Source organism: Gymnogyps californianus, chromosome 2 (assembly GCF_018139145.2).
Source record: "Gymnogyps californianus isolate 813 chromosome 2, ASM1813914v2, whole genome shotgun sequence".
Lineage (NCBI taxonomy): Eukaryota > Metazoa > Chordata > Aves > Accipitriformes > Cathartidae > Gymnogyps > Gymnogyps californianus.
The window spans coordinates 117,325,328-117,348,875 of record NC_059472.1 but is presented as its reverse complement, the minus strand read 5'-3'; the positions used below and the strand labels follow the sequence as shown (position 1 = coordinate 117,348,875).

At 47.8% G+C, this 23,548-nt stretch overlaps 2 protein-coding genes across 3 annotated transcripts; one reads left to right on the top strand and one right to left on the bottom strand.

Annotated features, from left to right (window-relative positions):
• Positions 1-288: 288 nt before the first annotated feature.
• On the top strand, positions 289-6,857 carry SNRPD1 (small nuclear ribonucleoprotein D1 polypeptide). Of its 2 annotated transcripts, none has more exons than XM_050892012.1 (4): positions 289-420; positions 1,194-1,272; positions 4,136-4,202; positions 6,678-6,857. In XM_050892012.1, exons 1-4 carry the CDS (start codon positions 407-409, stop codon positions 6,752-6,754), a joined length of 237 nt encoding a protein of 78 aa, XP_050747969.1. In that variant the 5' UTR covers positions 289-406; the 3' UTR covers positions 6,755-6,857. The 2 variants fall into 2 exon arrangements, with proteins under 2 accessions (XP_050747969.1, XP_050747968.1); XM_050892011.1 differs by having other exon boundaries at positions 295-420; positions 1,194-1,270; positions 4,011-4,202.
• Positions 6,858-8,135: 1,278 nt separating this feature from the next.
• On the bottom strand, positions 8,136-21,938 carry SLC6A20 (solute carrier family 6 member 20). Its single transcript, XM_050891930.1, has 11 exons — positions 21,818-21,938; positions 17,728-17,868; positions 16,958-17,049; positions 15,991-16,218; positions 14,379-14,489; positions 13,736-13,977; positions 12,679-12,841; positions 11,986-12,190; positions 11,062-11,221; positions 9,238-9,403; positions 8,136-8,285 (listed from the first exon to the last, which is right to left on the bottom strand). The coding sequence occupies exons 1-11, from the start codon at positions 21,936-21,938 to the stop codon at positions 8,136-8,138; spliced, it is 1,779 nt and encodes a 592-aa protein (XP_050747887.1).
• Between the last annotated feature and the right edge of the window lie 1,610 nt (positions 21,939-23,548).

Genomic DNA, 23,548 nt, shown 5'->3' with positions numbered 1-23,548 from the left:
CGGGAAGCTTGGCTTTCACAGACCGAAGTGGAGCTCGGTCACCTCCCTCTATCTAACCCCATTTCTTCCTTAAGCGCGGACTTGCCTCTTTAAGCCGAGCTTCCCCCGCCACGGGCGGGGCCAGGAGCTGCCCTGCGCATGCGCTGCCACACTGCGGCAGCACGCCGGGCCGCTGGGCGGCGCTGGCACCCGCCCCTTCCGCCCCGCGCGCGGCGGCGCTTCCGTCCATTCATCGCTGTCGGCAGCGGCCGCTTCCTGGCGCCAGAGGCGTCGCGGCCTGCTCGGAGGAGGCCTCCGCACCGCCCGCGCCTCGGGGCCTTCCCGCCGAGGGGCTCTCCTCTCCCCGCGGGGCGGCCGCCGCTCCCTGCCGAAGGCCGCCCGGCCGCAGCGCCGGCCTCCCGCCGCTATGAAGCTCGTCAGGTGAGCGGATGGAGGCGGATTGCCGGCACCCGGCGGCTGCGGCGGCGGCAAGGAAGCCCGCGCGCTCAACGGCCGCCCGCCCGCGCGGTCAACGGCCGCCTCGCGGGCCCCCTCCCCCACTCCTGGCCGTTGGGGCGGGCGGCAGCGGCTGCCCGCGGACCGCCGGGCTGCCTGGATGGTGGCGGCGGCGGGCCGTCGGCCGGGCCGGGCCGCGCCGCGCCGCGCCGCGCCGCGCCGTCTGCCGCCGGCCCCGCCGCCACCCGTTAGCTGGCGGCGGGGGGGCCCTGCTGTGCCGTAGCGCTGTCTCAGCCGCGGCCTGGCACAGCCGTGCGGCGAGGGGCTGGGGGCTCCCGGAGCGGGGCCTGCGCAGGTTGTTCAGCAAAACCACCCTTTTGGGGGGGAGAGACCCCAGCTGTGGTTAGAATTGCCTCCCTGAGGTATTAACAAGTTCTAAAACGTTTCCTCCTTTGTACAATAATGACAATGTACAACGTTTCGCCTGGAAGTAGGATGCTGGATTCAACAGCGTGTCAGTCAAGTGTCCCAGCTCCCAGTGGTTAGGTAGGACTTGGGGTTTGTTCGGGTTTTTGTATGTTGCTCTTGTGTAATGCTCTACGAAACATCTTCAGCAGAATTCTTGAGCCCTGGGAATGCTGTCTTTGGAAGCTCAGGATGTGTGAATACTTGGTGCATATTGGTTTTCTGTAACAGGATGTTAAACATGTAAGGCTTTATGTGGGAGTGAATTTTTTTTTTTTTTAATAAATTCCTAGATTTCTAATGAAGCTGAGCCACGAGACTGTGACCATTGAACTGAAGAATGGGACACAGGTGCATGGAACTATCACAGGTATGGCGGGATGGGAGACTACAGCAAAGTATTGCCTGTTACTTTTCTGCAAACTATTGGCAGCCGTGGTTTGGACTGAGCTTTTTTGGTTTGTACTCCCTCTTGTGGGGACCTTCTCTGTAAAATGCAGGAGATGTTCTTTTTAATTCACATCTCTATGTGCAAGCATCAGGTGCGTTTCTTATAGAAGAGTCTGGACATTGGCAGAAGTTGCTGGGAACAGACTGCAGAGCTGTGAGCTTTCTGTTTATAAGGTGCTGCTGGGAGGCAGTAAATTCACTGTAGTCCTGGGAGCCTCTGAGCCTGACTGCAGGCTTTGCTTATGAACAGGCTTGGGGGTGAAGGAAGTAAACTTTTCCAAACCATTGGCAAAGCTGGTGTAAGCATGGTATTCTCTTAGAATTTTAGCAGCATGATAATGTTGGTGAGGTATTTTTACTACTGTATCAAACTGGTAGTGGGTATACGGCTAAATTTTTATAAGATGTTTCAGTACATCTGACTTTCAGTTGTGAAATTGCAGTAAGCAATAAAAACGTTACAGCTGAATCGCCAGAAGAGGGACTTCTTTTTTTAATGGTAGCACAGATAAATGGCAAATGTTAAGTGCTGATATGGTCTTAAATTGGTTAAATTTTGTGTGTAGGCAATTTTAATCTAAAAAATGAATTATTTCTGTTGAGCATGTTTTTGCTCCAGTTAAGGTGAACTTATATGGAAATGCATCTTTGCATATATTTGCATTGATTTCATGAAACAGGTTTGAAAACACATAGCTTGATGGGGGATGAAGGGCAAAAAGGAATCCTGGTGTTGAGAATCTGGTCCCCTGCTGTTGCCAGAGGTCTATCATACAAGTTTGTGGGTGTTATTGTCTAGCAGGTGCTTCTTTGTATCACTGAACTGAAAGTTGTAGGAAAAGCCTTTATGGTTCATTATATGGTTCTCATATGTATTGAAAAATGTGCAGACGATTTTGTTTGCTTTAATAATGTCAGTGAACGATATGGTTAAGAGAATATTCATGTTAGCATTACTTTAGAGACAATCAGGTATGTAGGTGGGGCACACTGTATTTAATGAAGCAGACACTTACAGTTAAGCTGATGAACGTGCTTGATCTCCTTCCCTCCACTCACCCCAGGCTGCTTTTAGCAGCTCTTCTGCCCAGGCACTGTTAAAAAAAAATAAAATTCAAACTTGGCAGAGTTCTATTCCAGGGGATTGCTTAGGTGCTTTTTTGGCCAGTAGCAGTCTGCTGAGATTTGGCAAAGTTCAAAACTGGCATTATTTTGCAGCCAGCTCCATCAGGTTTGATTAGACCTGAATGCACCACCCTGGTGTCTGATTGCAGCATGCTCTGTTGAACCCAGCTAGGTAGGAAGCAAACAAACTGCTTGTCTCCTGACCTCGGTGCTCTTGCAGGCTTAATTGTTGAGCAAAGCCTCTCTCATTTTCTGCTCAGAATCTGTAAAAACTTTGAATGCAATCCGTATTTCTAAAATGACAATCTTCCCTTTACACTGGTGTGTGAATGATGTTCATAATTGCTGTGCCATCTGCAAATTGTACAATCTCCTCTTCCTCTCGATGTGTCGGTTGGCCAGAGCAGGCTTGCTGAAGGGGCAGGTTTCATGTAATGCATACCTTACACAAACCCAGGGGGCGGGTCAGGTGGAGTGCAGGTGCCAGAGAGCTGTGTCAAATCTAGAAGTAGGGGAGAGGACAGAAAAATTTGTGAAACAAGCACAGCACAGTGGTGGTTCTGGTTCTGGCCTGCCACTCGCTTATGTTATTTACCTTGGTAAGACATCTTACAGTTTGTCTTTCCATATTTATGAAACGAGACAATAATTATTTTTACCACAAAGGGTTGTTTGTACGGAAGTTTGAACACACTAAAAATTTTGCTCGTGTGGGTGCCCTGTCATTGAATTACCAGGTGTTTGTGAACTACAATTTCCATCTTTTGCCTACATTTTTGATCTGAAAAAGTTACTCTCATTTTGGTCTTCATAGTTTGAGATCAAATCCCACGCAAGGCTTGTGATGTACAAAATAAAAACTAATATAGGGCTTTTTTTTTTTTTTTTTTTTTTTAATACTTTTCAGGGCTGTTATTCAATACATGCATCCAACTGAGACTTTTTTCCAGTTTCGGATTATGCATAGCACAGCATAGTGGGCACAGTACTGATTCCATACAATTCTTACATAGTGGCTGTTCACAGAGTTTGTAACCGCAATGATTGTTCCTCACAGTAGTGTATTTTACATACCTTCATAGAAGGTATCACACTAGTATTAGATGTATTTTATCAGCAAATAAATGCTGCTTTGGCGGTTGGATTTTTCTAAGGCTTACAGAAAGAGGAAATGTTATTTTTCCTCCTCAAAGGTTTGTTTTGCTTCTTTTTAAAGGAGTAAAAAGACTAGTATTAGAGTTCTGTAATAAGCGGCAGTTTATTTGTTGTTCAAAGGAATTGTTTTAACCATTTACAAAATTGGTATTGCCAGGACCTAGATAAAGATCTCTAGCAATGAGGTGTTAAAGGCAGCCATTGATAAATTAGCGAGCATAATTTAAGAGAGAAAAAGACATGTAGTTTCCTTCAGTTAGAGGCTGAATTAATGAGTGGCAGAAGCAGGTGTTAATGAACAGGATAAATCTTGAAGCACGTGCATACTTAAAAATAGCCAACAAGGGACCGTCTTACAGATTAGACTTGTGTTGTTTCAGGAGTGGATGTCAGTATGAATACGCATCTCAAAGCGGTGAAAATGACACTGAAGAACAGAGAACCTGTACAGCTGGAGACACTGAGTATTCGAGGGAATAACATCCGATACTTCATTCTGCCGGACAGTTTGCCTCTGGATACTTTGCTAGTGGACGTTGAACCAAAAGTCAAATCCAAGAAAAGAGAAGCAGGTTAGTTTGTGCTTTCCCAGTCTGTGTTTGTTCTGGCTTTGTACGCGTTTTAGTACTCTGAATCTGAAGACATCTGATTTGAGAATATCTGCATTTGGCACCTAGTTCTTTCATCTTTGAGGGTTTGATACTGAACTGGCCAAGTCTGCCTTGCCCGCCTTCTTAGCATCTGTAGAGCTTTCTTTCATGTGAAATTACGTGTCTGGCTTTTCATACATCTATTTTTAAAAATGTAAATGTTTTTAAGCTTGAGTAAATCTTAACCTATGATAGTCCAAGAGTTGACACCAAAGAGGTTTACATTTCCTCTTCTCCGAATGTCTGCTGTGCTTCCCCAGTTTGTATGGGGAACTTCACATAGCCTAATAAGAAAGTACAGAACAGCCTCTTGAACAGTGCTGAATGCTTCACTGAAATCTCACTTGGTAGTGGGTAAAAATAATCTGTCAAAGAACTGAATTTGAGAGACTTGAGAATGTGAGGGAGTCTAGGCTGTGTTGCAATGAGCAGCTCTCTAGCTTTGGCTCCCAGTAGTGTTCTGCTCTCTGCTCTTCCTGGAACTTTTTTTTTCAAAAGGCTGTTGAACAAAAACCTTTTCCCTAGAAGCCTAACAGTATAGGGAGTAATTCAGTTTTAATCCACACTGTTCAAGATTAATATCCAATAAACCCCAGAAAATCTGTAGGTTGTCTTCAGGCAGTATATATTTTGCCCAGCAGTTAATCTGTGTGTTTTTAAAATAGTAAGTTGTAAGTGAAAGCTAATTGTGCTCTAAAATAATGTTGTACCATTTCTCCTGTAATTAGTCTTTAAGCATTTGGATCTGCGGTCTTTGATCCATGTGTATATTATGAATTAGTCTGCTTACCTTATTGAAATGGTGTAAGGAACCTTCAGGTGTGTGCATCACAAAGTGCAAGTGGTACGGCTGCTGTCTTTATAGAGAATAAGGATAAAGCTCCTGAAAGTGTTTTGCTCCTCTTATGTCCATTAAAAATAATCTGATCACATAGAGAAATGAGTGTGGTTGGGTTGCTTTTTTTTCTGAACCTCACAATGTGATGTGAACAAGAACATCACTATTTCCTTTTAAGTTTGAAGAAAGAAAAGGAGTTGTGGTAGCGCTATTTACTTCAGTTTAATACTCCTTGCCTCTTCAGTGTACTGAAGCGCTCTCAGGCGGCAGCTGCGTTGTGCTGTGCTGTGCCTTAATCTGTAAATGCCCTTGGGCTTCAACAGCGTGTAGCACATGGTCTGTCCTTGGCAAATGAAATTGTCAGTGGAAGGCAGGATGCTGGCGGAGAGATGTACGTGGCACGTGCACCTTGGGTCTGAGTGTGCTGGCACTTGGTGAACACGACTATGTACTGGTGCATGTCAATGCTGTAGCCATTTAGTCAGATGTTGATGCTTCTGTGTATTTTACAGAGTCAGTCTATTACCAGCAAAACAGATGACGCCTTGCTTCTCACAAATTTGTCCTGTGCCTCTGCTCTTTCTGTCTTTACTGCATTTCTAACCTACACACCGTCAGATGGAACAGAGTAATTATTACAGCCTGCTTCTTAAATGTGGATGCTAGTGTGTCTCTTACCCAGCCACCCACTTCCACAGAATTTTAAGTGTCTTTGTGAGCCCTACACTGGCAAACTTGTTTGAAATTAACCAGTAATTTCAGAAGTTTGTAGGGTGGCCTTGCAACCTGATGGGACAGGTCATGTTTCTTTAGGAAAAAGGTGTGAAATGACATGTTATCACCATATGGTGATACGACCTCCAGCAGTTGCTCGCAGCCTGAATTATTCTGTGATTCTGTCTTCCCTTTACCGTTAAATAGCGGTATTTAAAAGTAGGAGCACACAGCCAAGACCTTGGCCTGAGAATCACGTCTGAAATTGGCAGAGGCATCATTGAAAACAGTAGGAGCTGTTTGGTGGTGGGATCCTTTCAAAATGGTGCCCTTTCACATGGTGCCTGAGAAAGGCTGAGCTTGGGAATCTCACAACCTGTTAAAACTCGCATTTCCCTTTAGCAGAGTACTTTATAAACAACAGTGCGAGCTGTGGCAAAAAAAAAAATCTTTTCCACTGTAATAAATAGTAACAAAATGCTCGTGTCTTGCATATGCTTTTTCTGATGCCTGAAAAACTAGATTTTATCAAAAAAAAAAGGAGGAATCAGTTCTCTGTCAGACTTACCATAGTATTTGGGAACAGCCAACTGTTAACATTCCCTTGTTTTCTGCAGTGAAGCCCAAGACAGACAGTAGTCTGTGGAAGCTGTATACTGAAAAACCTAACACAGAAGATGAAAATATTGTCTGAAACTTACTGAGCATTAACAGACTTAATATCTGACTTAATGTCTCAGCACAGGAAAGCAGTATGTTGTTGATGCTTGATACAGAATGTTTTAATCAAAATGAAAGTATTCCTGGGTCTCACTTGATTTATCCTTTTTGTTTTATCTGCTAAGTTGCTGGAAGAGGCCGTGGCAGAGGCCGTGGCAGAGGCCGAGGTCGTGGAAGAGGAAGAGGGGGCCCAAGACGATAACTTCTCACCACGCAACTGTTACCAAGTTCTGGGCAATTTCGGATATTTTTTTGTACAGGTCTTGTTTATGGTATCCATTTTTAATAAACTGAGATGTGAAAAAGTTGTCTTTCCTTTGTTAGTTAAGTCGGGGGGGGGCAGGCATGTCCTGTTTCTAGAGGCTGTTGCAGACTAAGCATGTCTTGTTGGCGTTGGTTGTCATTGTCAAGATTTCACCCACCCCTGAAGGCTGTACAATTGCCTCTTGCTTTTTGCCCCAGAGAGAGAGACTTGTGCTGGTGTGCTTTAACAATGTTTGTTTGAAATTAATCCCTCTTTTATAAGGCACTTGCCACCTTCTAATGGTTACATAGTTAAGACACTGTATTAAGCACCCGCATCCCATGAGTGTGTCTCTAATGTTCTTCAGAGTGACCTCTTTAAAGTGCAGATACAATTTTACTGTTTTCTATTACATGAAGCTTACAGTTTAAACACGTTGCTTTCTTTATAGAACGTTCACATAGGGAAATTAACCAGGTCTGTGGAACTGCTGGATTGTTACATCTCATGATTAAAGTATACCTGGATATGAACTTTGTCAAAGCTAATTCTATGGCATACTTTTGTTTGGGTGGGGCTTGTAAAGCAGCTTTATCACAGATTTCTTCTAGTGTACTTAAAGTGCATCCCTAGAAAATATGAAGTACAGCACAGTGCACAATTACATACTGGAATTGGAAGTTTACTTCTTCTGGAGGTGAGAGAACTTCTGCAGCTCATATATGTGTGTGTATATATATATATATATAAAAACTGCTTTGCTGGACACAAGTATAAAAGAAGCAGCGTTGGCCACATTTATCTTGAATACCATCCCACTGACTTTTCCCTTGTAGGAAAGGGATTATCACATTCGCATTGCAAGACTTCAACAGTTTCATCTGTTGATGAAATACAGATGTCATTTCAAATAATGTGCATGCTTAAGCGTGGCTTTCTTGAATGGTAAGGGTAGTTTCCAGTACTTTGGTGCAGGAACATGCTTAGTTGGTTGCTCATGTTTCCACATAGGCAGTGCTACAACAGAGTGGAAAAGAATTGCCTAATGTTGTGTAATGGGTTGATACGCTGGTTAATTTGTGCTAGTTAGCATTTTGTGAGCTGCTCTTCTGTTTTTCCCTCTCTTACAGAGACCATTTTAAAGCTTCATCTTGTTACAGAGGAGCTTTTTTTTTCCCAAACCATTGTGGAACCTCCTAAGAGCACTTTTTGGTCAATATAGCACCCACAATTCTCAACTCTCTAAATAGCTGCTACAAATAATGTTTGCTGCTGTCTTCCAGAAGTGCCCGGTCACTGACGCCGGGGGTAAGGTCTTCCCAAATCCAGCTGTCGGCGTTCATGCAACGGTTGAAACGCTTTCCCTCTTCAGTCTCTTCCTTATAAAAGTTACTAGTGCCCCCAGGGGTATGCACATGGTGGATGCAGCCACCAGCAGCCCGATCACTGCTAGGGCGTAGCCCGGGTAATCCTTTGTCACCAGCTGGCCCTGCAAGGGAGAGAAGAAGCGTGGGATCTGTGGGATCGGTGATTTTCAGAGTCCCGGAGTCAGGTCTGGAGCAAAGCTGCGCTCGCGTATCTCAACAGGACATCTGAGAAGCATCTGCAGCAGCCCGTGGCTGTCCTCAGTGCTTTGCTTTGTCCAACCATACAAGCTTAAAATTGACAACAAGAACAGAGCTGCTGACAAAAATACTGGGAAAAACTTCTGGAAGCTTTGGTAAAGAGCAGATTTTGGCTTGATTTGTGTTTCTTAATGAGATGGCTCAGCCCTGACCTCTGTCAGGTCTCTGTGTTCCTCTCCTGGAGCCTGTGGGCTCATGCTGACACCCACTCAACAGGCCAGGCCTGCCACGGGTCCCAAATCACCAGTGACATGAAAACAATGTGCGTAACTTGTTTCTGCGTGCTAGGAACATTTCCACAAAAGGTTATGAAATCAGTGATTACTTTTCCAATACTAATTCCGTTGTGATAAATACACAGTTCAGCACTCATACAAAAGTGTTTTAGCCATGAAGAAAAATGTATATGGAAATTAAGAAAACTATTTATTCCAGCAGCAGCTCAGTTCTGTTAAAATACCACTAATTTTGTTCAAAATACTATACTTTGAAAGTAATTTTTCTGTTTAAAGTGTGTTTTTTTAAGATTACATTTGGGTCTTCAATATGAATAAAAATTTACTGTTTGAAGGGGTCGATTAAGAATTTTAGAGGGAAATGAGTCAATTTTACAGAACCATTGCATTGTTGTCACTAGGTCAAGTCTTCCCTGTTTTACCTTTCCACAAAATGAAGGGATGGCCCTGACTCCAGCTGCAAACTTTCAGAAGGCAGTTTTGTGGAACAGTGCACTTCAGAAGGAAGGCTGTATCCTTGCAGGAATTAAGGAAAGTTTAAAAAAAAAAACCCAAAAACCCAAATCCAAAACTATTTTACCTGTGTGGCATCCCATGCTTGGTATTGCAGCGTTCCTGTGAGGATATAGTCGGTGATGTAAAATATAAATAGGCTTATAATTAGCAAAGGACTAGCAAAAGCCCACATAATTTTCCAGTACCAGTTTGGCTTGCGTCCAATCATGGTTTGAAGATCTTTCTCAAATCTGTGTTTAAAAAAAACCCAACATATATTTTTGAGAACAGCTGCATATGTTCAATTGATACCTTGATCTGAGTTACTTCAAAACCACCTACAGAATTAAGTATGTAAGATGGTGTTGTGGTTTAACCCCAGCCAGCAACTAAGCACCACGCAGCCGCTCACCCCTCGCCCCTCCCAGTGGGATGGGGAGGAGGATCAGAGAAAAAAAAGTAAAACTCATGGGTTGAGAAAAGAGCAGTTTAATAACTAAAATAAAATATAATACTAAGAATAAAACTATAATAATAGTAATTAAAAGCAATATAACAAAAAAACCAAAAGAAACCCAAGAACAGACAAGTGATGCACAATGCAATTGCTCACCACCCACTAAGCGATGCCTCAGCAGCAATCCGTGCCTCCCGGCCAACTCCCCCCTCTTTCTATACTGGGCATGACATTCCACGGTATGGAATAGCCCTTTGGCTAGTTGGGGTCAGCTGCCCTGCCGATGCTCCCTCCCAGCTTCTTGTACACCTGCTTGCTGGCAGAGCACGGGAAACTGAAAGGTCCTTGGCTTAGGATAAGCGCTACTTAGTAACAACTAAAACATCAGTGTGTTATCAACATTATTCTCACCCTAAATCCAAAACACAGCACTGTACCAGCTACTAAGAAGAGAGTTAACTCTGTCCCAGCCGAAACCAGGACATTCCCCCTGGGAAAGGGGAATACAGTTGACCAGAAGAGTCATGAGCAGAGAGGAATTGTCTGAAGAACTGGCTCACCAGGATCATATAGTGAGGGTGAAATCAAATAAAACAGATAGCAGGGCTTCCAAGAGGATCCCAAACTACAGAAGAGTAGCTAGAAATAGGTACAGCAGGAAAAGTCCCAAAAAATTCTACCTGGAGTGTAAGAAGTTCAGACCATTATTGGTGTAAGCCAATGGAGAAAAGCAATGATGCTTAAGTATTATGGAAAAAACCACTGCTCATTCTTGTGTAGTTGAGTTGTTCTCACCACTGTTATTCAACTGTCTTTGAGGAAGTACTAATGCTGGGGATGGTACCTAAAATCTCACAGGAAACCTGGATCTGACTCGAAGGCTTTGAACTCATCAAGGACGTAATACCAGTGTAGGTGCCTGTACACATACTGTGCTAGCAGACTAACAAAGCAAATGCTAAAGCCTTTTCCTTTTGATGCCCTGAGTGCAAACACCTCTGCTGTTTACAACCTTTCCTGATGCTGAATCTTGCATTTACCCACAAGGGATGACTTGGCAGACCAGCGACGTGCAAGGTGAGCATCTTTGCAACCAGACTTACTGGCACTGTTGTGCTCACGCTGAATTACTGTGAAAGGAGGAGGAGAGTTTTGGCAGAAGGGGCTCTTGAGACCAAAGACAAGAAGAGCAGGGAGCAGCGTGTACGGGTCATTAGGACTCCCCTGCCTGCAGAGAAGGTGTCAGCCCAGCCTGGTCCCCGCACAGCCCTGAACCCAAGGTCCTGGAAGGGGTCTGCAGGGCAGGAAAGACCCCCATCGCCTTGCTGATACCATAGTGTAGGAGAAAAATTTAGCCCAAGGTGGTATTTTTATTCTTGGCCTTGCATGTCTTGGCCAGCAGTTGCTCCCCCAGCTATCCCACTATGAAGAAAGGAGGGTTCAAGCTTTTACCTTCTTATCCCGTAGATATAACACACAGCAATGGTTTCTACCAGCACAATGACCAGCAGCGAAAGGGTGGCTGCGTAGTCGTTGAATATGTCAAACCAATAATTTCCAGCCTCCATGGTGAAGATTAGGCCAATCACACAGTTAATGAAACACACACCACCTGCATGGATAAAACAGGGACCCTGCCGTTACACCTGGAAATCTAATTGCGTGGGGGAAATGTCATACTTCTTGTGACTAAAAAGCTGGTGGGATTTCTACTGATTTCTGTCAGGGAGCAGCTTTCTCAGAGGAGAAAGATAATTTTTTTTCCCTTTGGAAGAGACCTGTCTCTGTGTGTGTGTGGCTATGCTTGTGTATCCTTAAACTGCTGCTGCTTAGACCTGCACATCATCCCAGCAGGGTCAAGACAACCGAGTCTTGGCTATAGCCTTGTCGCTTGTGCGTGCAGCATCGGCTGTTACTGCTGGGCATCCCCCTAAAACAGATTTTAAGGTGGGACAACTCATTTCCATGCCTGAACGGGAGCGCGTATCACTTTTGGCCAAAGACTGAGGTGGTTCACAGTTGGCATACTGGTGATGTGACTGAAGAGCCACTCACTGCAGGTATCTTGACATTTGTCCTGGCCATTTGAGTTTCGCAGGTCAGTAGACACCAGTCTGAAGGAGCTGGGGGTGTGTTGGGAAGCCTGCAAATACACAGCCACAATTGCCCTAGTGCTTTGAGAGGTCCCGAGGGAAAGTGCTGTACAGGCTGGGCAGGATTTCCCAAGGGCAGGCAAACCCTTCCGGCAGCGTATTTGATATTCCCTGCTGCACCTGAGGTTAAAGAGGGACCCTTAACGGCTGTGGGACACCAAAGCTTTTGCACACACACGCGCTCTCACTGCGTGGCCTATGCTGCAACATGGCGGGCGCTTACCCGAGATCACCTCCTTGGGGAAATGGGTGGCAATGACCCTGCTGTCGGTCAGCGGCGTGAGGATAGCGGCGGTGTTTCCCAGCATGCTGCCAATGCCCAGCATCAGCAGCATGACGAAGTAGAGCACGGAGTACAGCTGGGGCACCTCCATGTTTTTGATCGCTTCAGAATAGACTATAAATGCCAGTCCTGTCCCCTGGACGGCCTGCCGGCGAGAAGGGGGGAAGAAGTGAGTTACGGGCAGCTCTTCAGCTTGATAAAGGACTTAAGAACAGGGACATAAGAGACTGACCCTGCGCCATGACAAAATACACCCGCGGTGGTGGTTTTGCACAGCAGAGGCAGATGAGATCTTCGCCAGTTTATTCAAACTGCATGGAAACTGGCGTAGTGCCGCTCGTAGCAAAAACATTCCCCCCAAACCTTTGCGACCTGCCCTGTCACTCAGCCACAGCCAGCAGGCCGGCTGCATTGCCACCCGGCTCAGTTGCTAATGACCCAAGCGAGCCCCTTGCTGGGCTGACCAGTGCCCCCCACCCCATCCTGAGGTGTAGAAACGAGCCGCACTGCACCCCCCGGCCAGGCGGCTCCTGGGGGTGCAGATGTGCCCATGTGGGGCTGAGGGACTGCCTGGGCTCGGTGGGAGGAAAGGAGAGAGTGAAGCCCAGGTACCAGCACAAAGCGGCGACTCACCGTATCTAGTTCAGCTTCCAAGCTGCAGTTTCTAAGCTGTGGCAATAATTGGGTGTATTCCTGCGGGTGGGTGGCCATGAGGTAGTCTTTCATCTCGTTGAGGTTGTCTGCTGTTAAAGAGCCTTCCTCCAGGTCAAAAGCATTCATCAGCAGCAGGATCACCCTGGGAAAGATTACAGGAACTTAATGGCTTTCAGGCCAAGGTATAAAATTGAGGCTGGTTTTACACCTCATCCCCTTCTCTATTGGCCCCCACGTGGGGATGTTCTGCTGGCCCCAGGGCTCTGGTCTCCCTGGGTAGGAGCCGTGGCACTTCCAGCATAGTGTTGGGACACGGGCAACCTTGTGCTCATCTCTGCTTCAGAGGGAGCAGCTCCTGCACCCACACTGCCGCTCCCGGGCAGGTATTTTGGGTGCCGACCAGTGCCGGCTGGCATCTCTTCCCCTTTGCCCTCCAGTCTCATGTCCATGCCCCACCAATTTAATGAGCTTTTTGGCAATGAGCAGGGACTAGCAGCTTGGTTTCCTCTCTGATCAGCAGACAGATTGAAAGCTGTAAAAATACGAGTAAAAGTGTAACTGCCGTGGGCCCTGTGCCAGGGACCGCATGCGAGCTTGCTGCCTCAGGGCATGATCCTGCAGGCTGCTGGGCACCTCCAGAGCACCACCACCAAGGAGGCTGAGCTCCTGGCACAGGGCTTAGCCTTAAAGGGGGGGATCTGAGCATCACTGTATTTTATTAATCAGCCCCCCCACACCCCTCCCGAAGCATGTGCCAGGACCAGGACACGGGGGAAAGTGCCGCTGTCACTTGCCCAGGCAAACTCACTGTCTCGACCTGGCCCATGCGTGGAAGCGGCACCCAGGTGTCAAAAGGCGAGCCAGCTCTGACCTTTCATCTCAGCCTTCATCGCTTTAAATAGTGCCATTAGCTTTATTAGAGCAGTATTAGATCTGGTTTCGCTGGCAGCGCTGTGTGCTGTTATTTATTTACCTCCCCTCTTACCTTCCCCAGAACGGCTTGCAGTGGAAAACAAGTGAAATACCAGACTCTTACTTGTTTATACAGCTTTCGTAGTTAAATGTCGCCTTGAAGCCATAGATGGAGAAAGTCACGATGCTGGCAAATATGGACGTGGTGCTGTTGATCAGGGAGACGATGATGGCGTGCCTCTCGCAGTTGTTGCTGGGCTCGTTGTAGCTGGCAAACGCGATGAGGCTGCCAAAGCCTAGGCCCAGTGAGAAGAAGATCTGCGTGGCAGCGCTGATCCACGTCTTGGGGTTCGACAGCTGCTCCAGCTGCAAAATCAGACAGGGAGAGTGGGAGCGTGAAGCTGCACACGGATGCCTGGCGCTGCCCCTTCCAGCCTGCGGGGATGGGGATGGGCCCCTTCATGCACCCGTTTTAGCTCAGGGGTGTTTTTTGGGCAGGGTTACTGCTCAGTCTGAAAGTGATATGCTACAGGTTATGTTAATGGGCAGGTCTCTTTATGCCAGAGAAAGCAAGCAGCAGAACAGCTGCACCGGGCACCACGGCAGAACAGCCTCCAGCCACTCCCCGCCGGGATTTCCAGCTGCCTGACCTAAGCTGCTGCTGCAAAAATTCAATACAAGGAAAAGAAGCATCGCCACCTTTTAAAAACCTACACGTTTGGCAACTAATAACATTTCATGAAAAATTCAGTACGGTTTTTCTGTACCTTTGGTGTGAACATGTAGACAAGCCCATTCACAGCTCCATGAAGTGTTAATCCTCTGATGAGGTATATGATGAGAACACAGTATGGCAAAGAGGCTGTTACATAGACGACCTAGGGAAAGGAGGGGAAATACTTTGGTCTAAAGATTATATAAAACAGAGCTAATCTACGATGGTCAGTCTCACTTACTTTACACACTTTATAGAAATAATTTCCGTTATTGTGTTTGTTACCTTGTGTTAATCTTTAAAGAAATTTTTGCAGACAAATCTAACTTTAGATTTAGGTTTTAGGGAAACAAGCTTTTATTAATAAAGACCTGTGCTACTGTTCCCAGGGTCTTCTCTTTGGTTGGAAAAATAAGAACAAAATCTAAAATATTTGCAGCATTTACACACTCAGTTATGCAGCATTTAGTTGAGTAACACCAGTTTGCAACTATCTATCAAGAACTCATTAGGCAAAGGTCATCCATCATCTGCTCTAGGAGGAAGGTGAGCAGACCTCATAAAAGGTCAAAACCAAACTTGAATGAAACTATTTTAGTCCAGATGTCAAAAAGACTTTAAGTTAATGTAACCCAGATGGGGGATGGGGGGAACTAAATCTTTCAGTTGTCTTCCATGAGCTTTTGATCAAACCCCTGAATTTGAATCCAAATATTCAATCTCCGCATTGGAAAAAGCCACTTGCGAAAAAAAAGGGAGAATCCAATCACCTTGTCTTTGCTGGGATGTACCCCAATGGCTCCTCCAAAAACTTATATAAAAACTAACTCACAAAAAGTATGCCTTCCCAAGCTTTTGGGAAGAGAATCAGCTGGGTAATTACCAAATACTCCTCTGATTTGCACCTGCCTGCACTGCCAGACGGCATCTGCCCTTCCCTATCACACACCTGAAGATGCAGCAGCTTCACCTTCCCCAGCGGGACAACCCTGTGCTCACTGCCCAAACCCGCTGTTGTTCCTGCATGAGGGATGCAGGGGAAGCCCCCTGTGCCCCCCCGATGAGACCCTGCCTTCATGATGCTGTTTCAATGCTCCTTGGCTAATTTTTTTTTTTTTTTTCCTGCCCCTAAAGCCAGCCACAGCAAGTTTAAGAGGTTATTCTTAGTTTACAGTCTCTTGGCTTTCTGCATTTGGCTAAGACGATTTGGGGATTACAGCCCTCAGCTTGCTTCTTAGTGCAGGCTCAGCCAGGACATTGCTTTTTTTCCCCGCTTCCTCATAACTTCTGCTGTGAATAAAAAGTGAGTGAAAATGCCCAGTGGATGTCTTTTTTTTCTCGCAAAGACCGAGGAACAGACATCTCCTGACATGGCTCTGCTGTGGCAGACGGCTTTCTGCAGGGCCAGCAGCCTGGTGGCTGGTTTTGCAGCAGAGGTGGCTGCATTTAAAGGACTTTTCTGGATTATTTTTTTAATATCACTCAGAATTTTGGTTGAGCCCTCTTCACTTGCAACTTAACAGTGCGGCAGAGGCAGCGGGGCTGGCTGCTCCAGGGGAGATGCCATAACCCCAGGTAACAGCAGCCATGCCCGCTGCCTTCTGGCACTTGTTTATCCTCCCCATGTCCTGCTTGGGCTCAGCAGGGCTGCGCCTGCCTCTCACCTTGCCGGTGGACTCAGTGCCGCGGAGGATGCAGAGGTAGACCACCAGCCAGGCCAGCGTCAGGCAGAGCGCCTGCTCCCACTGCACGTTGCCACTGGCCTCCAGCGACGAAGAGATGTTCAGGGTCTGCCGGTACCAGAAGTACTGGGTGGATGACGTCTTCTCACATTCCGCCTCGTAGCCGGTGCGGTTGCTGTTCAGGGGGCAGGTGGCCCACGGCAGAGGGTCCTGGGAGGGAGGGCATGGGGAGAGCACCTGCCGTCAGCATGGCGGGGAGAGCCGGGGTGCCAGCAGGGGACGGGGAGAGGGGATAAAGGTGAGGGCAGCTTTCTGCCCAGGGCTTGCTTCTCTCCGCGTTGTGCTGCCTGGTGCTGGGGATGACCCTCTCCCCTGGGGATGATCCTCTCCCCTGGGGATGATCTCTTTTGACTGTCTCCCCAAGGGCTGAGGCTTTCTGATCCTCTCCTCTGGGAATGACCCTCTCCCCCGGGGATGACCCTTTCTGACCCTCTCCCCAAGGACAGATCTGCTCTTCCTCTCTTTCCTGGGGATGACCAGACTGACTCTCTCCCTGAGGACTGAGCCTCTCTGACCCTCTCCCCTGGGGATAACCCTCTCCAATCCTCTCTTCCAGTGCCAACCCTCTGCCCTGCCTTCAGACAGACCCATCCCAGGGTGCAGGACACCATGGCCACCAAGGCACATGCGAGCAAGGCATCACGGGGCTGGCCTTGACCTGTGTTTCGTGGTGAGGAGAAGACACATCAATGCCCCTGGGGAGCCCCCAGAGGGGGACACCACTGCCTCATTTTTCCCCCCAGAAAAGACCTGGGAGGGTTTCTGGAGCTTTTGGCCCCCCACCCCCCAGCTGACAATGGTGCCATGCAATGTCCAGCACCGATGCAAGGCCACCGTGACCCTCTGGGGCCACGGTGGGACCAAGCCATGCCGCTGGGTGCCCACGCACCTGGAAGGAGTGGAAGAGGTACCAGAAGGCCCAGGCGTTTATCACGTTGTAGTACATGGAGAGGAAGAAGGACACTACGACGCTGGCAACGCCTGCAGGCATGGAGGGAGGCACTCTGTCAGCAGCGAAACCCCGAAACACCTAGGGCCCCGAAACGCCTGGGGGGGACCGCGGCCGGCACAGGAGGGGCTTTGCCTCTGCACAGCCCTGTGCACAAGGCAAGCCCCTGCCGCTGCAGTCACCTCCTCCTCCCATCAGGGCTATCCTGCACTGGATTTTATACTTTAGCCCCTGGGGGGTGAATATTCAATGTATTGTTAAAAATAAAATGTGTGTGTAAGCAAATTAACAATAGTTGGGGTTATCAGGGTAATTTAATAACATAATAATGTAGCTAAGAGTGGACATTGGTAAATGGTAGGCAGCAACAGTAGGAAATTAAGGCACCATTTTATCACTCCATGTTGAGCTTATTGGGAAGATGCTTTGGGGGTCAAAGCCCAGTGCAGGCAGCCCCAGGGGCTGGGTTTAGCGCTGGCCTTCACACCATGATTTTGGCAGTCTGCCTGAGGGCAGGGGAACTCACACCTCCCAGTCCAGGGACGCAGCACAGCGAGATGGGGTCTGGCCCCAATGCCCTGCAAGGGACAGGTGTCCAGGTAAAACCCCAGCTCCCACCTGGTTTCTTCTCTGAAAGACAAAGCTCTCCATTCAAAAATCACCCGTGTTCCCCAGGCGCTTAAAAATAAAGATGAAAACTGGGAACATACCAACACCACAGAGGTAGGGACTTATTATTTTCCAGGCACCGATGCTGCCCCGACGCATGCGCTGCCCCACAGCCAGCTCCAGGTAGAGCAGTGGCATCCCCTCGGCGATCAGCATGATAAAATAAGGGATCAAAAAGCCACCTGCAAGAAAAACCCAACAGATGGCCTTCAGCAGATCAGCAGCATAATAAACACAGTGTTGCCTTACTTGTGGTCAAGTCACGTCTTTAGTGTTCCAGGACCTGGCTGGGGCTGGGTCCTGTCTGGGCACCTTGTGTATTGAGGGCATGGCCCAACCCTGAAGGACATTTCACAGGGTTTCAGGCGGTGTCCCAGATGCCGGTGGGCGCCGAGCGCCTGGGCGCGGGGAATTTTCCACCTGCACTTGGCAGAGCTGAGATTTCTGCTGTTAAACTGTGCCGGTCACCACCCCAGCATGGCAGGGCTGCCCAGGTGCTTTGCGGGTGGTTTGAGCAATGTTCGGGGCTGGGGCTGTTAAAGGGTAACTTACTGCCAGCCAAACCTTGTAAAAGATAATGAGAGAAAGAGGACGAGGGAAAGATTTACTTTGTGTGTGGTGTTCTGCGGCAGAGCCAAAGTGCTCAATGAAAAAGTAAAACAGCAACGTCCGTGTTGAATAGAGAGTTTTGAGTAACATATTGAAGTCTGGCCTGGCTTAAAAAAAACCAACACCAAAAAACTGCCAAACCCCGCCATGCTGAGCCCACAAGCACCAGCAAAGGGGTGAAGGCTTTTGCCCCAGGGTCCCATCTGCGGGAGCAGACCCTGGGACAGAGGCACACAGCCTCCTCCCGCCCCACGTCTGCTCATCCCTGCTTCCTCCGCACAGAGAGCCACAGGGATGCCCCTGTGGAAGAGGAGCAGCAGGAATGGGCAGGCTGGAAGTGAGGGAGGGGAAAGGACCTTCCCGACTGGCAACCAGGATGCACTTAGGCTTAAATTTCTGCTGGAAAAAAAAAAAAATCCTTGTCCTCGACTTGGGGCTCACTTCAGAAAGAGTTGCTGACTGAGTCAAAACCTGGATTTTTGCGATGGCTTTCCTGCTTCCTTTTTTACAGCAAGCCAAAAATATTTACGTAAATATCTCTTATTTAGGATTTAATCTGTGGCATTAACATTCCTTGCAATGGGCTCTGTGCAGCGCCGTGGAGGAATGAAATCCGGGCAGCAACTGAGGCAAAGAACTGGAAATAAACACCAAGCAATAATCCGGTTTATTCTGGGAATTAATTTCCCACCTCCCACCTCTCTCGTTATTAACAACCCCTTTGTTAGTCTGTTAGATAACTTCCTATGCCACAAGGGAGCTGTCGGAGGTTTAAGAGCTCCCACAGCTGCTCTGTCCCGGTGGCGTGCGAGCTACCCCAACAACCACTGAGGAGTTTTGCCATGTACCACAGGGGGAATCAGTGTTAGGCCCTTTGCGAAGGCTTTTCTGTCCTCCCAGCAGTGTTGCCACATGCTTGGCATTGGCTTTGCCACCTTGCAAGGAGGAGGAGTGCCTTCAGGCCTGTTCTTCCCCCCAATGTCCCCCCGCAGCTGGGGGTGCTGGGACTGAGCCCCCTGCCCCTTGCTCTGCACCCTGTTTGCACGCAGATCTTGCTCCCGACGCTACTTTTCCTAAAGGGTAGAACCAAAATGCCTCATCTAAGTGACTCAGGGCAGCCGTATGAACCAGCTCCTTATCCACTGTGAACCAGCAGAGCTCCACTGACCTCCCTGCTCATTTAACACCTGGCGTTGCTCCCTACGGTGCCAACCACCTGTGAAAAACAGCCCCCAGGCCAGACCCCTGCAGCTGGCACAACATGTGGAGTGTGGTCCAGGTCTGGTCGAGGCACCGAGCTTGGCCAGTGGCACCCTCGCCTCTGCTCAGCATCCCGTCTGGTGCCCAGGGGCTTCCTTGCTCAGGGCTGAGCGCTGCTGAGCACCTGCCCTGCTGTAAACCCATCCCAGTGTTGTTTCAGTCTGGCCCAGCCTGCTTACAGACAGACTAACTGCACCTACGAGGTTTGAATCCCTCCTGCTCTGCTCAGGTCAAGCTCTCTGGAGGAGAGCAAGGAGAAGGAGGAAATCTGCTGATGAACAGAAAGGCAGGAGGCTGTAAAGTCTGCAAATATCCTGTTTATGAGTATCATCAGCGATAAGGGCCCTATTGCTCTGCTGGGCAGGACAGGGACTGGCTCTGTGCTTTTCTACAAGGAAGATTGGCATCAGCAAGGAGTTGCTGGCATCCCCCCTAAGCCCAGTGCCTGGCATATCCAGCTTTAAGTTCCTGAAACGATGTTCTGCCTGCATGGGTTTTGCAGACCCCTGGAAAGCCACCGAATCCTTTTTAAGAGGGCAGCGAAAAACAATTAAGAAAAGCGAAGCCTGCTGTCAGGAGTTTTAGTTTCACAGTAGGGAGAGCTGCCTCTCCCCTGGGAAATTTAACCAGGGAGGATCAAAATAGTGGAGAAACTATTCTTATAAAAACATGCTTTTCAGAAAATACTTGGGTTTATTTAATCTTTTTTTCAGGTTAATCAAGTGTTCCAGTTTTGGTTACATTTCAGAGAATTTTCACCATCTACTACACTGCTGATGGCTGATAAGAACAGGCTAAACCACATAAAGCCCCCCAGTGTCTGAGTTTTGCTGTCCTTCAGGATGTCTGCCAAGATAGGCTGCTAGTGAACTAATCATGTGCAGTTTAATTGTGTACAGAAACACTTGCATTTTAAGCTTTGTCCTAGAGTTCAGTGTCAGACATGAAGTCTTTACCCTCAAAAGCATCTGTGTAGAGGAATACACCCAGAATTGCAGCACGTCTATCACTTCTGCTATCCGAACCGTCTAAGAAAGCTTCAGCCACTGCAGCATCTAGCTTCTACTGTAACTTCACCCACTGTGTTATCTGGATTTTTCTGACCTGATCGCACAGAGCAGCTCTGACGCAGTCCCAGCAGTGAGCTGGCTTTCAAAAACCAGCATGAACCAACTCCTACCACCACATGTGCATTTAGAAGTAAGCTACAAGCCAACAAAACAAGCACAAAACAAGCAAAAAGCACTTAAACATCTCAGTGCGTCTCTTCCTGAAAGGAAGAAAAGGCGGAAGCAGACCAGAAGCAAATGAGGCAGATGCTCATCATGTCACTTAATGCACAACTGAGATGGGTCCAACACTATGACAACGGATGCAGTGCGAGAAGCAGTATAAAACTGGGATGTCTTATAAAGAGAGGCTCTTTATAAGGATTCTTCAAAACATGGTCATTAACCAGTGGTAGCTGTATACTAGAAGAGATTATTAGTGTTGGTTTTTAATTAATCTAATTAACTGACTTTTGATTTCTAAGAAGGAACATCCAAGGCTGGTATACGATATAGACATCATCTTTCTTCAGTTTGGACCTAGGAGAAGGATAAACTTTCAAAGAGCTTTTTTTTTTTTGGAGCCCAAACCAATTTGTTCCCTGTTTTCAAAGCTTCCCGGGAGGCTTTAGCTGCAGAACTCCTGTTGATTAAGGAGTTTCAGCCAACTTCAAGGCAGATTTGCAGCCAAGTTACCACCTCCTAAAGTAAGGCTTTGTATAAAAGACAACACATTAATGACAGAAACTTGAAATGATACAGCTGATCCTTAAATTAAATCAGCCTAAGCATCTCCTCTTCTCAATATGTTCCAAGTCCCCATATGTGAACTTACAAGGAACTGAACTATTTTCTGGTGCCTTCAGAGTGGTTCAATGGGGCAAGAAAGTAATAAATTAATACCATGTGGACCTACATCTCTCACTCTACTTCTATTCTTCTAGAAAACATGGGCCTTCCCGCTGTTTCATTGCACTTCTAGGAAATGAGTGCCACTGACACCTGGGGCAGCTGTCAGGTAAAAGCCGTATGCTAAAGAATATGTAAAATAAAGCAGCAATAGAAGAGATTGCACACCAACAAAAAGCCTGACCTCCTACTCTGCCCTGGACCCTGCTGGGTGGACAGGGCACTGGCATGGACAACATACTTTTGGATTTAAAGCTTGCCACACTCCTCTTCAAGGGAACCAAGAAACATAAACCACACTTACCTCCTCCGTACATCTGACATAAGTATGGAAACCTCCACACATTTCCCAGCCCCACGGCATAGGAAATGCAGGCAAAAACAAACTGCAGGGGATTGTCCCATAGTGGCCGGGATTTCTCCATTGCTGACTTGCAGGCAGAGGTTTCAGCAGCGCCTTCCTGCCTCCACTCCCTCAGGTACTCTGCCAGCCCTGCCTCAGACTCCACGCCAGCCCGGCTTGGAGGGGAGGGAAAGGCGGAGGAGCTGTGCTTGCCAATTCCTATCAAGCTTTTTAATTACTAATCTTATTAACAGGCACATACTGAAGTAGGAATGCTGGTAAATAGATTATAGACACACACAGAACTATAAAATTGGTACTTTGGGTGAATAGCTGCTTGGGTTTTGACTGGCGTTTCTGGGAAGGATGTGAGCCCAGGGATTTTTATCGGCTCACGTGCCGACTTGACACTGGGAGGAAATAACACTGGGGCTACAGTTTGGTTTTGGAAATGGGACACTCCTTCCCCACAGGGTGCTCTTCCCTAGGAGTGGCATTCATGCGTGTGAGGCACCAGCTTGGATTTGATAGCACAGTGAAGGGGTTCCCAGACCATTAGGACTGGGCTTAGTGGCTGTCAGAGCTGCCTTTTATTCCTAGTGTCCCTTGTCCTAAACAGGTCCTCAGGCATCCCATCACTTGTGCCCTGGTGCTCACCCCAACCAGCCCAGCACATTCCCCAGTTCCAAAAGTGGCCTTGAAACAGTCCCTATCAGCCACGCAGGTCACCAGCCTGCAGCAGCCTTGAGTACAACACTCAAGTTAGACTCTCCGGGAATACTACCCTCCCTCTACATGCTCTGAGTGTGTGTGAGAGCGTGAAATAGCCCAGTCTCTTTTCACTTACCTTCATGCTTACACCCCACTGCTGCAGATGAACTTTTCTGAGGAGTTGCTGTTTTACAATACTTTTAAGCAGCAGGCACCAAATATATACAAAGGGCACTGGAAAAGGTGTCTGTGGCCTGTTGTGGAGGCAGAAGAACCTAGGAGGCCTTTGCGTCGTCTGAACGCACACCGAGATGCCAGGTCTGAACATGAACCCTGTGCGCTTGGGCCCCTGCCAAGGTACACTTTGAGCTCAACCACTTCAGACAGGTCTCCCAGTGAAGGAGGCTGCCAGCAGCATCTGTAGCAATAAAAAGGGGATGAACAAGTCCAAGGACTCAGCTTCCTTCCTCTGTCTAAATGTGGTTTTTTCAGGCCAGGACTGGGCACCTTTCAGGTCCGTTTTACAAATAAGACTCGCTCAGCTGCTGTCAGTCTCACTCCTCCAGCGCCGGGAACCTGCTCCCTGACAGCGCTGTGTGTGCTGCTCCAGCATCCCATCAGGCACTGGCAGAGCCGAGGCATCCAGCTGCGGGTACGGGTGAGAACCCCTACCACAGGGCCTTTGGACATGAGCCCAAACTGCAGAGTATGTCATGCAACTTTGTTGAGACCAGCAGAACCACTCTGGTGGACTTGCTGACCAGCCACCTGTAGTAGGAAAGTCACAAAGTGGGATGCCACTTTTTTGCATGCTAGAAAAAGTGACTGCAAGAGGTTTATGCATCTCCCATAAGTGAATCCATTCTTCACAATGTGTTTTAGCGCTGTTAGAAATGGAGGTTGTCATTGGAAAACATCAGGGTTTGCCAAACCCTTCCAGAGTACAGTTTTGAGGGAGCTCGTGGCTCTTCTGCAACATCC

What these genes read in the sequence shown, in the direction of transcription:
- SNRPD1 (XM_050892011.1), top strand. An exon ending in GGTGCATGGAACTATCACAG is followed by an intron (nt 1,271 to 4,010) that starts GTATGGCGGGAT and finishes GTGTTGTTTCAG; the next exon opens with GAGTGGATGTCAGTATGAAT. An exon ending in ATCCAAGAAAAGAGAAGCAG is followed by an intron (nt 4,203 to 6,677) that starts GTTAGTTTGTGC and finishes TTATCTGCTAAG; the next exon opens with TTGCTGGAAGAGGCCGTGGC.
- SLC6A20 (XM_050891930.1), bottom strand. Translation starts at nt 21,938, where the DNA reads ATGGAGAAATCCCGGCCACTATGGGACAATCCCCTGCAGTTTGTTTTT. An exon ending in ATGTCAGATGTACGGAGGAG is followed by an intron (nt 17,869 to 21,817) that starts GTAAGTGTGGTT and finishes TTTTTCTTGCAG; the next exon opens with GTGGCTTTTTGATCCCTTAT. An exon ending in TGGAAGCTGAACTAGATACG is followed by an intron (nt 12,191 to 12,678) that starts GTGAGTCGCCGC and finishes TCTCGCCGGCAG; the next exon opens with GCCGTCCAGGGGACAGGACT.